The 13195-nt window shown below is 41.0% G+C and overlaps 1 protein-coding gene across 2 annotated transcripts in view; it reads left to right on the top strand.

The window, feature by feature from the left end:
- The window catches only part of F13A1 (coagulation factor XIII A chain), a 176464-nt gene extending 164036 nt beyond the window's left edge, over positions 1–12428 (top strand). For both annotated transcript variants that reach the window (XM_004043234.5, XM_063707306.1), the window contains 2 exons: positions 4557–4693; positions 10723–12428. In XM_004043234.5, the coding sequence (XP_004043282.4) occupies positions 4557–4693; positions 10723–10876 (291 nt within the window). In that variant the 3' untranslated portion in view covers positions 10877–12428. The remainder of the gene's footprint in view (positions 1–4556; positions 4694–10722) is intronic.
- Positions 12429–13195: the final 767 nt, after the last annotated feature.

The following is a 13195-nucleotide window of genomic DNA, read 5'->3' as shown; positions in this document are numbered from 1 at the left end:
ATAAGAGCTGTTAGGTGTGCTAATAAATCATGTATTTCAAATTGCCAACCTCATCTATTGTTACTCTTTCTCAAACTTTTTCCTTCATTTCAGTTTCAATTTTGAATACGGTTATGTATTTTTAAAGCATATGCTTAGTGGAAGATATCTTGTGATTTCTAAAAAAGTAATTTCTTTCCAAAAAGTTTATATAAGAGAAAGAGAGTATGTGTGTGTTAGTAACTTTCCTGTTTACCAAAGAATCAGAGTAGCAGCTCATTATCATGAATTAGTATAAAGGACAGGAATGTCAATATCAGTAAGTGATATGTAACTTGAAAAAGCATCATATTACAGGTTGATTTTTTTAAAACAGAGATATTTTAAATAGAATATTGAGAAAAACTTAAGGCCATCAACTATATGCAAAAGCATTTGACGTCACCAAGTAAGACATATGCTTTATTCTTTTCTCTGGCCCAAGTAATGAATACTCTTCTCTAAAGCAAATACACATAAAAGTTTCTTCTTGAACTAACCTTCTCTAAATTGCCTGAAGGCTCCCTTTATTTAAGGTTTTATGAGAGCAAGAAAATGAGAAATATGACTGCGAAAATGAAATGAAAATATGACTATGCAGATATGGAATTATGCTTTCAGCAATAAGGAAAAGGGAGCTTTGCAGATTCCTAAAATAATGTGATGCAAACAGATATTTTCTCCCCAAATAGTCATTGTTCTCAGCATTTTGTAGGTACCATAGCATGGTGCATCACTGAAATCAACACATAACATGAAAACACTATGTGTCGGCAGCATTTTCCTCAAAAGAAGGAGAGGGAGACACCTCCAGTTACATTTCCCAAGCAGAACACAGTGATGTCGAGCATTGGGTAGGTTTTTACATTTCGTTTGGTTTGAGTGTCTAAGGTTCATTATCATCAGTAGTCAGGGACAGGAAGTTTACATTCTCGGTGCAGGAGACAAGTGTCAGAAAAGGGACACTGGTCTTTGTTAATTGCAAAAGAAACACACTACAACCAGAGAAGGGCTTCTCCTCTCACCCCTCCCCATCCTTCTCCCTGCTCCCCACTCCAGCATCAGGGAAATCTGGGCAGAATTGATACACCCATGCCAGCATCTAATTACAGAGACAATACTGGAAGCAAACTGATTAGGCATGACATATGAAATTACCTGAGAAGATTTAATCTCCTGATCATATTCATATCTGAAGCCTATCTATGATGGCCCAATTGCATGGGCCAGTTTCTCAAATACTAAGCATTCCTTCTCACTGTCATCAGTGACCTGGAAGGGTATATTTCACTTTCTACAGCGTAGGAGGCTTCATGTAGAGCCAGTCTACTGGTATGGAAAGGGTTCTTAATCTAGGGTTCATGCGCCCCTAGAAAACCATGTATGGACTTCATAGGTCTATAGTGCATCCCCTAAAAATACATGCCTATATTGTATATATCTTGTATTTGTCACTGTGTATGTCTGTGTAGAGGAAAGGTCAGTAGCCACTATCAGATTTACTTTTGAAGGGGCTTATGCCCATCCTTATATAGCATACCATGGAGAAGACAGATGGCTCCAAAATATTTTTTCCAGAAAGAATAAAGTGATCATAGCAAACACTTTTGCCAATAATGTCTCTGTGGCAGCTCCATCTTCTTCAGTTTAGAGAGCTTTTGTAAATGCTATCTTTATTTTGTATTTTTTTAAATCCAAAGATGTTTTTTAAATGTTTCTTAATGCAGGAAAAAATATATTGGACACACTTGAGAATGAAATCAGGGACACCATGTAAAGTATTCTGATGTATTGCTACACCTTCAATATCTAAATTGATTGAGGCAGGGCCTCTGGGAAGAGAGTGAAAAATTCAGTCTGTCTTCCACATGTTTTGTCTATACCCGTGGTTTCCAACTGGAGGGCAATTTTGCTTCCTAAGGAATATTTGACAATTGCTGGAGACACTTTTGGTTGTGATGGCTGGGGTGCAGGGCTGCTCCTGGCATGCATTGGGTAGACATCAGGGATGTTGCTTAACATCGTACATTGCACGGGACAGCTCTGCAACAAAGATGCATCCAGCCCGATATGTCAGTAGTGTTGATGCTGAGAAGCCCTGATCTAGATCATGATTACTGTTTTTGCCACAGCCTTCAAACAAGCCTTCTCTCTCCACACCCCATGTGCCAGCCAGCCATAAAAGTAACTTCTGGTTCATGTTCTAGTTTGCCTGTTATTTAACCAGTCTCCTCCCCATTAGGCCTTATTCATTCTCAGTCTTGTCAGTGTGGCTTCAAATCCAATGTTGCTCCCACCGGTTTGAAAATCTCCCTTACTTTCTGACTGCCTTTTTTTTTTTTTGGACCTCAGTACGAAACAGTTTTGGTTTTCTTGTTATTGCTGAGTTGTTGGCTTTTCCAGCTCCTCTGACCTCAAAGTAGCACTCTATCTTAGAGTTCAAGATCTCCAGTTAGACAGACTTTAACTTCAATCCCACCTTGGTCATTTAGCAGCTTCAAATCCTCATTCAAGTTACCTATTTTCCTGAACCACAGTTTTCTCTTTTATAAAATGAAATGCCTGGCACCAATGATCCTGCCCTAGAAAACCTCCTTCTTCTTAAGGGAATAACTATTATTATAGTCTGATCGAGCTGATACAAATATAGCCTTTGTGTTTGAGGCTTATGTGAGAATATATGTGAATTATGGTTGTCAGCTGGGGCTGGTTCTTTGTAATCAACAGGGGTGCCTCAAATAAATGAATTACAGGATCCACCCATTACCAGACTGAGGATTGCTGGTTAAAGTGCTGGACTCCCTGCCTGGCACACGATCCATGCTGTCTAGGTGCACCTGCTGTTGTTGCTACCATGACCATTGTCTGCCCCTCTCCTAGTTCCCCTGAACCCAGCTCTCCACCATTGCCCTCCAGGAGATGAGGATTTAAAGGTAACAAAGTTAGGGAGTTGGCTGAAATTTTCATTTTTCTTATAGACTTAAGAAATCCCATAGCCATAAATTTAGTCACAAAGCATGGCTTGATGAGTAAAGCCATAAGAGTGTATTCTTCTTTTAATCGATATATAATAATTGTACATATTTATGGGGTACATGTGATTTTTCAATTCATGCATACAGTGTGTAATGATCAGATCAGGAAGATTTTATTCTTGACTGTAGCATAAGTAAGCAAGGGTCCTCTTCTCTGGGCAGTGTCCTTCCTCTTTATGTCCATTCTTAAAAAAGGCTCATTTCCATATATTTTCTCCCATATTATATAGTGGCTAAAGAAACATGGTATAGTAATGGCTGTGTTGTCATATGGAAGATCCAGACATCCAGTAAATTCCATTTTTGAGCCATTGACTTAATTTAATAAATATTTACTGGACATTGGTATTGAAGTACTAAGTATTGGAGTTAAAAGTGGGCTGAAATATAAGGCGAATAACACAAACTACCCAGAGCATTGCTACCCTAAAAAACATCAACTGTAATGCATTGGGCCTTTGCCATGTGCCTTGCAATATGTTTGCCGTTTTATGAGCATTTTTCATTCCAAACCTTTCTTGCAAGGGAAGAACTATTATTCTTATCTTATTCCCAAGTTACTTAGAGCTTATACAGATCCATTCATTTGGTATACATAGCTCCTAAACAAACAAACAAGTCTTATAGCCACCTGGCATTTTGCAGCACATTGCGTTTATGTTGGAAAAGCATATGGTTCTAAACTGTGTGGCATACAGTAAACACAGCTTAAGGTATAGTAATAATAAGAGCATTCTACATAGATCACCCCATAAAAGTGTCAGCCCATTTTAAAGACAAGAAAACTGAGTCTCAGAAAGCCTAAATCACCTGAGTCCCCACTGTTAATAAGCGTTGAACCTGGCACTGAGCTCTGGCTGTCTCCTGTGGTGTTCTTCCAAATACCTGATACTTCTGAGAGTCATAATAGATACACTCACCAACAAATAACCTTTTATTTTCCTGGACTCTAGTACTGTGGCTGTAGAAGAAAAATCTCCTTTCCTTATTTTAGTATCCAGGTTCCTCTTCTTCATGTTCAGCAGTAAGGACTCCATCCTTGGCATATTTCTTGCCAATGTGTCTAAAACTAAGAAGGTACATGTGCCCTGAAGCATTTTCTACCTCTTAAACTCAGGAATCCCCTTTGTCCCAGCAGGAAACTTGATGCCTATCCAGAAGCAAAGTTCACTTGGCCGCCCTCACCGTGGAAACGTGTTGCCACACCAAATGAACTTCCCCCTCCAGCTGTCAAAGAGCAGTCAGTGGCCACCGCTATTGACCTGAGCTCTAATTAGGCTGGTTTTATAATGAGGAAAAGAGTGTGATTCTAATTAGTAAATTTCCATCTCTTTCTCAATAGGTATCCTCCAGTCAAAGCAATCAGCTATCCTCATCACACTGGTTCCATTGCCAAAAAAATAACTGTGTCATAAAACTCTAGTAACAGTGATGATGGTTAAGGCAACAAGAGGGCAGAACGAGGTTTTATTTGCTGCTAATGACCTGCATTCTCTCTCTTAGGTCCGTGGCACTCAGGTAGTTGGTTCTGACATGACTGTGACAGTTGAGTTTACCAATCCTTTAAAAGAAACCCTGCGAAATGTCTGGATACACCTGGATGGTCCTGGAATAACAAGACCAATGAAGAAGATGTTCCGGTAAACCTTGGGTTGGGGAGACTGGGCAGGCAGTGCAGGGCTGTGGGAAGCTTTCTCTGTGTGTGTCTTTTCCAAACATAGATCTGCTCCCCAATGAAAATGTCTTGGAAGCTGCCTCCTCCTTGCTGACCATTTCTGTAGGGTGTGGAGTAAAACTAGGGTTGGTTTGACCAGCACTTTCATCATTTAATCCTTCAAGACACCCTACGATGTAGATACTGCTATTATCTCCCTTCTGTAGCTGAGGAATTTGAGGCTTTGAGAGGTTGACTAGTTACACAGTTTATGAAAACAGAGCCAAGATTCAGACTCAGGCTGGTGAATTCCAGAACCCGAGTTTTAACCACTTTGCTGTACTACCTACTCATGTATGGACTCTTCTCATCTTTATTGAGCTCCTACCACGTGTCAGATATGCTGAGAGATGCCTCCTTTTCATGGGTGCTTTGTCTCCAGCCTCACCTCACAGATTTTACCATCCCAATCAGTGTCTACAACTGTTGGATTCAGGTTTTTTTTTAGTTGAGCCTAAAGAGCTCTAGATGGTTCCCCATTCAGGGGACCAAAGACAACCCCAGGTTCTGTACTGATATGAATGAAACTCAGCCTCTTCCACACACAGCCCCCTTCAAATTGTGCTTGACAGGTCTCAGTTTCTGTGACTTCTACTAACAAAGAGTGTGACCCAACAAGATAACCCATTCCATGGTCAGGTAGCTCTAACAGTAAGGAAACATGTTTTTCTAACATTTGATCCTGCCAATGATCCTAATTCTGCCATCTAGACTGACAGAAAGTAAGGCCCATCTCTCTTCCATCTGACGGTTTGCAAATGTTTGCAAACAGCTGTCTCATCTTCCTTGAATCTTTTCTACCTGGGGACAAATATCTGTCCTGACTTTATTTCTCTCTCCTCTAACGTGGTTTCAGCTCTCTGTCTCTCTCTCCCACACATTCCAATTTGTCACTACTCCTCTTAAAGTGTGACACCCAGAATGGATCCCAATCTTTGAGGTTTATTACTTTCATTTCTACCACAAATAAGTCCTTGTCAGCATCAATCAATCTAGCACATTTCCTGTGGAGTGACCTTCTAAGGCATAGAAAGGGAGGTAGAGGACTTTGGAAACTGCCTCATGACCAGATATGTTAAGAATTTTCCCGACACCCTTTATGGAAGCGACCCCACTCTGGAATCTGTGAGATAAATGCAAGGCCTCACTTATACCCTCTGGGGCAACTTTATTGCCCATAAAGGGCTCTCCGCATTTCTTTCAAATTACAATGCTCATAGCTTCTGCATCTCATCATTTAAGAGATGCCTTATTGCAGATGCAATAAACAACAGAGAAAATAATCTTAGTGCTTTTGAAACAACGCAAGCACAAAACATAGCAACCTTCCTGTGCTAATAGGAAAGTTACAGGAAAAAAAAAAATAAGTAAATTAGTAATCAACCCCAGCTACACAGAGAGGTCAGCAGCCATACCCCTGCTTTCATCAGAAACGACAGTCTCACTCACCCATTCTCGCACCTTCCCACTCAAATCAGATGCAGGAATCGTTCAGGCAAAGTGAAACACGTTTCCTCTTCCATACAGCCCCCTGCTGTATCCAATTTTTTCCTTCCCAGACAGTAAACCCACAAGCTTCATCTGAGTGTACTGGAACCTTCTCTATCTTTACACCTTGGCTATCCCCCTAGAATTCCACCTTGGTCAAGGCCAACACATGAAAAAAGACACTGTGTGTCTTAGACAAAAGATGAATTATTACACAGTGAATTATTACACAGTGCAATGACCCACTATTTGGGAGGCCTCAGGCTCAAAATAGGTTAAATCTCCAGATGGTTTGTTTATTGTTAATGTCTGACATTGGAGTAGAGCAAAGTGGAGTGAATCGGGAGAAAGGATGGATAAGGCCAGTCCCTTCTTGGACACAGATGTCCTGCCCACACACTGGCTTAAGGTACTATTAGTAGTTACTGCAACACGTAAGTCTAGGCAGACAAGTAGATAGACAGAGAGCTAGCTGCTCTTAGTCAGTTTGAGCTGCTGTAACAGAAATGCCATAGACTGGGTGGCTTATACACAAACATTTATATCTCACACTTCTGGAGTCTGGGAAGTCTGAGGACAAGGTGCCGACCAATTCGGTTCCTGATGAGGGCTCTCTTCCCAGCTTGCAGATGGCTGTCTTTTCACTGTGTCCTCACATGGGGCAGAGAGAGGGAGGGCAAGTTCTCTGGCACCTCTTCTTCGAAGGGCACTAATCCCATCATGAGCCCCACCCACATGACCTATTCTAATTTAGTTACCCCCCCAAAGCTCCATCGCTAAATGGTATCACACTGGAGTTTAGGTTTCAACAAATGAATGTGTGAGGACCACAAACATTTAGTCCATAACAGTCCTCAATCTCTCTTTTTAAGTTTTTTTTACTGACACATTGTAATTGTACATATTTATGTGGGGCAATTTGACGTTTCGATACATATATATGTTGTATAATGATCAAATCGGAGTAGTTAGTGTATCCATCACCCCATGCATTTATCATTTCTTTGTGGTGAGAACATTCAAAAGCCTGTCTTCTAGCTCTTTTGTAATATACAATACCTACTGTTAATCGTAGTTACCTTATCATGCAATAGAACACCAGAACTTATTCCTCCTATTTAATTGTCACTTTGTTCTCATTGGCCAACCTCTTCCCATCTTCCCCTTCATGTTCTCCTCCTCAGTCTCTGGTAACCACTGTTCTACTCTTTGCTTCTATGGTATAATAATTTTTTTTTTTAGTGTCTACATGTGAGTGAAATCATGTAGTATTTGTCTTTCCATGTCTGGTTTATTTCACTTACCATGATGCCCTTCCTCCAAGTCTAATTCATGTTGTTACAAATGGCAGGATTTTATTCTTTTTTATGGCTGCATAGTTACAGAAACCCAGCTTCAGGGTGGAATATCTCCCAAACAAGAGAAGCTTTATTTCTCAGAGACAGTCAAAACTTGGGCTAAAAATCATGACATAGAAAACATTTGTTATCTAAGATGGGCTTATAACTTGGAGCAAGCGCCACTTTCTCTGTTTACTCCTCACTCCAGCACACACCTTCACAACCAAGACCTGAGCCAGTCCATGCCCACTTCCATATGGTCAGATAATTAGAAACACTCCACTGTGCCCTATGTTGCCAAGATCTGATCTAGGAGCACCAGATCCATGTAACAACTTGGATGCCTAGAAAGTGCAATTCCACAAAACCAAAATCCTTTGGAAGACCATATTTCTTTCTAGAATACAGCTCTTAAACAGTTGGGGAATCACCACCCCCACTCATTCACCCACACCCTGCCAGATGTGGTGTCTAGAAGGCAGGGGTTACTGAACCCAAAGCAGAGGGCCTGGAAGGTGAGGAGCTGGTAAACAGGGAATTGGAGCCAGGAACAAAGAAGGCGGTGCTGTGTCTCACCCCTCACTTGCTGTGAGCCAACTCTACTCTGAAATGGTTTATCTTCCTGCTCTTCCCCCACTGCCTCCGGCCTGTCTCAGATGTGCAGAGGTTCCACCGCCACAGACTCTTAACTTTCTGCACTTGATGCTTCCAGAGCATCAAATAATTTATCTTCCAGATTTATTTTGCTCTTTAGAAAATGATCCAGTTCAATATGTTATTTCAAGAGAAAAACTCCCCCACTTTGTGATTTGGGCTTAAACTTTAAGTTTCTCAGATAGGACAGAAGCTAAGGGCTAGACGCACAGAGGACAAACCATGGGCAGTTGCAGTTTATTGTAATAATAATCTCATTTGCCTGCATGCATTCAAGATGATAAATGGCCGGTATCTCCTGATGGCTCAGCACGTTACTGAGAATCATTTGTCACAACATCCGTCCCCAGAAAATAGGATTACTCCAACATTGCTCCACTTACCAAAATACTTTTTTCTCTGTTACGAATTTATCTGTATGTAAAATAGCACGCATACGTATCTTCATGTATGAGTATTTTCATGTATGAGTTTTTTCATATGTATACATCATTATGCCGGATGGTTTTATGAGTAAGAGAAAATGATAAGAGGGGGCTAAATACTTAGCTTCTATTTGAGGAGGTTATCTACAGTCCATGGTCTCAGGTCAGGTCCTTAACCAGGGCCACTGTTTCACAAAGTGCTTCTGATTGATCACTTGGGGGAACCAGAGGAGAGAGAATGAATGGATGCAGGTAACAATAGCACAGCTGTTGAGAAATAAATATCCCAAACTTATACTGGTATTGAATTGAGCACTGTGAATTGAGGACTGAGAATTTTCTCTCTGCATACAGGCAGGAGAAACTTTCCTAAATTATTTTGCAAAGAGTTCAATGAATCCTCCATGAACACTTGCAGGACACTCTTATTACTAAGTCAAAAAGTATCTTTCCTGCTTGAGAAATAAAACCTATGAAAAAGTAAGCACAATGGTCAGAAAAAGCCTTTTCTTCTTTTCTTTTTTTATTTCTATAGGTTTTTGGGGAACAGATGGTGTTTGGTTACATGAATAAGTTCTTTGGTGGTGGTTTCTGAGACATTTGGTCACCCATCACCTAAGCAGTATATACTGTACCCAATTTGTAGTCTTTTATCCCTCCCACCTTTCCCGAGTCCCCAAAGACCATTGCATCATTGTTCATTGTTATGCCTTTGCATCCTCATAGCTTAGCTCCAGCTTATGAGTGAGAACATAGGATGTTTGGTTTTCCATTCCTGAGTTACTTCACTTAGAATACTGGTCTCCAGTTTCATCCAGGTCACTGTGAATTCCATTGTTTCATTCCTTTTTATGGCTGAGTAGTATTCCATGGTATATGCATACCACAATTTCTTTATTCACTGATTGATGGGCATTTGGGCTGGTTCCATATTTTTGCAATTGCACATTGTGCTGCTATAAATATGTGTGTGCAAATACCTTAGAAAAAGCCTTTTCTTATAGAACATATGGTGTACACTTTTATGAAGTGCAATGAAGAGGAGCAGAAAGAGTATGAATATGGGACTCAGAAAAACCCAGGTTCAAATTTCATCTCTGCCCATTTACCAATTATATGATCTTGAAAAAGGGACTTCACTGGTTACCTTCCATTTTTCTTGATCATAAAATCTACTGAATAGTATCTGCCTCAAAGAACTGTCATACATATAAAACCTGAATATAATCTCCCAAGGTTTATAGGGGAGGCTACATGTGAAGCACCCCAGAGAACACTAAATCTCACCAACCCTGATTAGTCTCAGTCTGCACTGACGTGGGCTTGTTCATGACACTCAGGAAGACTTCAGGGCAAAGGCTGGGAGGAAGAGGAGAACACTAGAACCAGGAAAGGCTATGTCATTAGCCGCATACATTAGGGCATTGGCAACAAATGGTAGCAGAAAGTTGCATAGATGGAGGGGCCCAATTTCGTGGTTGAAATAGGAATTTGAATTATAGAACATGAAGATTCTCAAAGTCAAATGGCAGCAGGCAGGGCTATATTCCAGATGCTGAGCCTGGGAACAAGGTCTATCCCAAGGGAGTTGGCAAAAGCTAATTCGAGTGTCAGGGCCTCAGCAAAGGCAGCTGGGGGATTCACATAGGACTCTAATTCCAGGAGGAAACTAGTGGCAAAAACTGAGCTGAGGCTCAGAAGATCAGTCACATAGATAAGGCTACTATGGAGAGCTTGGGGACAAGCTAGAGTTCAGTTGATTAATGGTTGGATGGGACTCAGCCCAGCTCCTGATGGCCACTGGGAGGCCGGCGGATGCATCCCAGTGGAAGGAACCATGACCCGATAAGACTCAATGACAGGTTCTGCAGAGCTTTATGTGGGGGCCTCATTTGGGGTGTAACTTGCTGAACTAGCCAGTGAGAGTCTTCAGTGTCCTAAGCACCAAGAGAAAGAAGGCAAGTGACTTAGGCAAGAGTTTTCATTGCTTCCTGATCAAAGTGGAAAGCTGGATCTTCCAACCTCTCCTCTCTTTTCCATCCTTTCAGTGAAATCCGGCCCAACTCCACCGTGCAATGGGAAGAAGTGTGCCGGCCCTGGGTCTCTGGGCATCGGAAGCTGATAGCCAGCATGAGCAGTGACTCCCTGAGACATGTGTATGGCGAGCTGGACGTGCAGATTCAAAGACGACCTTCCATGTGAATGCACAGGAGGCTGAGATGAACCCTGGCATTTGGCCTCTTGTAGTCTTGGCTAAGGAAATTCTAACGCAAAAATAGCTCTTGCTTTGGCTTAGGTGTGAAGACCCAGACAGGACTGCAGAGGGCCCCAGAGTGGAGATCCCACATATTTCAAAAACATACTTTTCAAAACCCAGGCTATTCGGCAAGAAAGTTAGTTTTTAATCTCTCCACCTTCCAAAGAGTGCTAAGCATCAGCTTTAATTAAGCTCTAATTAAGCTCTCATAGCTCATAAGAGTAACAGTCATCATTTATCATCACAAATGGCCACATCTCCAAATATCAGTGGGCTCTCTTACCAGGGAGATTTGCTCAATACCTGGCCTCATTTAAAACAAGACTTCAGATTCCCCACTCAGCCTTTTGGGAATAATAGCACATGATTTGGGCTCTAGAATTCCAGTCCCCTTTCTCGGGGTCAGGTTCTACCCTCCATGTCAGAATATTTTTCCCAGGACTGGAGCACAACATAATTTTTATTTTTGGCAAAGCCAGAAAAAGATCTTTCATTTTGCACCTGCGGCCAAGCAAATGCCTGCCAAATTTTAGATTTACCTTGTTAGAAGAGGTGGCCCCATATTAACAAATTGCATTTGTAGGAAACTTAATCACCTACAAGGAGATAAGAAAGCAGGTGCAACACTCAAGTCTACTGAATAATGTAGTTTTGTGATGCATTTTATAGAATGTGTCACACTGTGGCCTGATCAGCAGGAGCCAATATCCCTTACTTTAGCCCTTTCTGGGATGCAATACTAGGAAGTAAAGTGAGGAATTTATCTCTTTAGTTAGTGATTATATTTCACCCATCTCTCAGGAATCATCTCCTTTGCAGAATGATGCACGTTCAGGTCCCCTTTCAGAGATATAATAAGCCCAACAAGTTGAAGAAGCTGGCGGATCTAGTGACCAGATATATAGAAGGACTGCAGCCACTGATTCTCTCTTGTCCTTCATATCACCCACGTTGAGACCTCAGCTTGGCACTCAGGTGCTGAAGGGTAATATGGACTCAGCCTTGCAAATAGCCAGTGCTAGTTCTGACCCAACCACAGAGGATGCTGACATCATTTGTATTATGTTCCAAGGCTACTACAGACAAGGCTGCCTGCTATGTATTTGCAAGGCTGATTTATGGTCAGAATTTCCCTCTGATATGTCTAGGGTGTGATTTAGGTCAGTAGACTGTGATTCTTAGCAAAAAATGAACAGTGATAAGTATACTGGGGGCAAAATCAGAATGGAATGCTCTGGTCTATATAACCACATTTCTAAGCCTTTGAGACTGTTCCTGAGCCTTCAGCACTAACCTATGAGGGTGAGCTGGTCCCCTCTATACATACATCATACTTAACTTTACTAAGTAATCTCACAGCATTTGCCAAGTCTCCCAATATCCAATTTTAAAATGAAATGCATTTTGCTAGACAGTTAAACTGGCTTAACTTAGTATATTATTATTAATTACAATGTAATAGAAGCTTAAAATAAAGTTAAACTGATTATATTTGCATCTGTGCAGAAGTGAATGCTTTTAATTTTCAATATAACACAGTACTAATCACAACTTCTTGAGAAACCATCCTTCCTCCGCAGTAGACAACCCACCCTGGATAGGAAAACAACAAACATTTATCCTCTAAAGAAAATGACTCTAACAGGTGTTAATGTCACAGTTTTCTTCACCTCTCTCTTTCCACATTTTATTAACTATATTCACTGAAGGATCAAGTTGCATATTAGTTCAAAAACCAGCTTCCAGAAACTATAAAATCTCTGTAGATATTTTCTCATAAATAATCTTATGAACCATTATGGTGAATCAGTGGATAGCCAGCATGGAGACCTAGCATAATGAACACCTGTTATGGTCTTATGACAATCATATATAGGAGATCCTATATTCATGGCAGACATCACTGAACAATTATAGCTCAGATAAGACCTCAGAATCTTTCTCAATTCCAGGTAGCAACTAGCAATTGATTTTAAACTGGCACGCAGTCAATAGCTTACCAATGAAAAAGAGTCCAGGACCAGATGGATTCACAGCCGAATTCTACCAGAGGTACAAGGAGGAACTGGTACCATTCCTTCTGAAACTATTCCAATCAATAGAAAAAGAGGGAATCCTCCCTAACTCTTTTTATGAGGCCAGCATCATCCTGATACCAAAGCTGGGCAGAGACACAACCAAAAAAGAGAATTTTAGACCAATATCCTTGATGAACATTGATGCAAAAATCCTCAATAAAATACTGGCAAACTGAATCCAGCAGC

This window comes from Gorilla gorilla, chromosome 5 (genome assembly GCF_029281585.2).
Source record: "Gorilla gorilla gorilla isolate KB3781 chromosome 5, NHGRI_mGorGor1-v2.1_pri, whole genome shotgun sequence".
NCBI lineage: Eukaryota > Metazoa > Chordata > Mammalia > Primates > Hominidae > Gorilla > Gorilla gorilla.
This window is presented reverse-complemented; position numbering and strand designations above follow the sequence as displayed.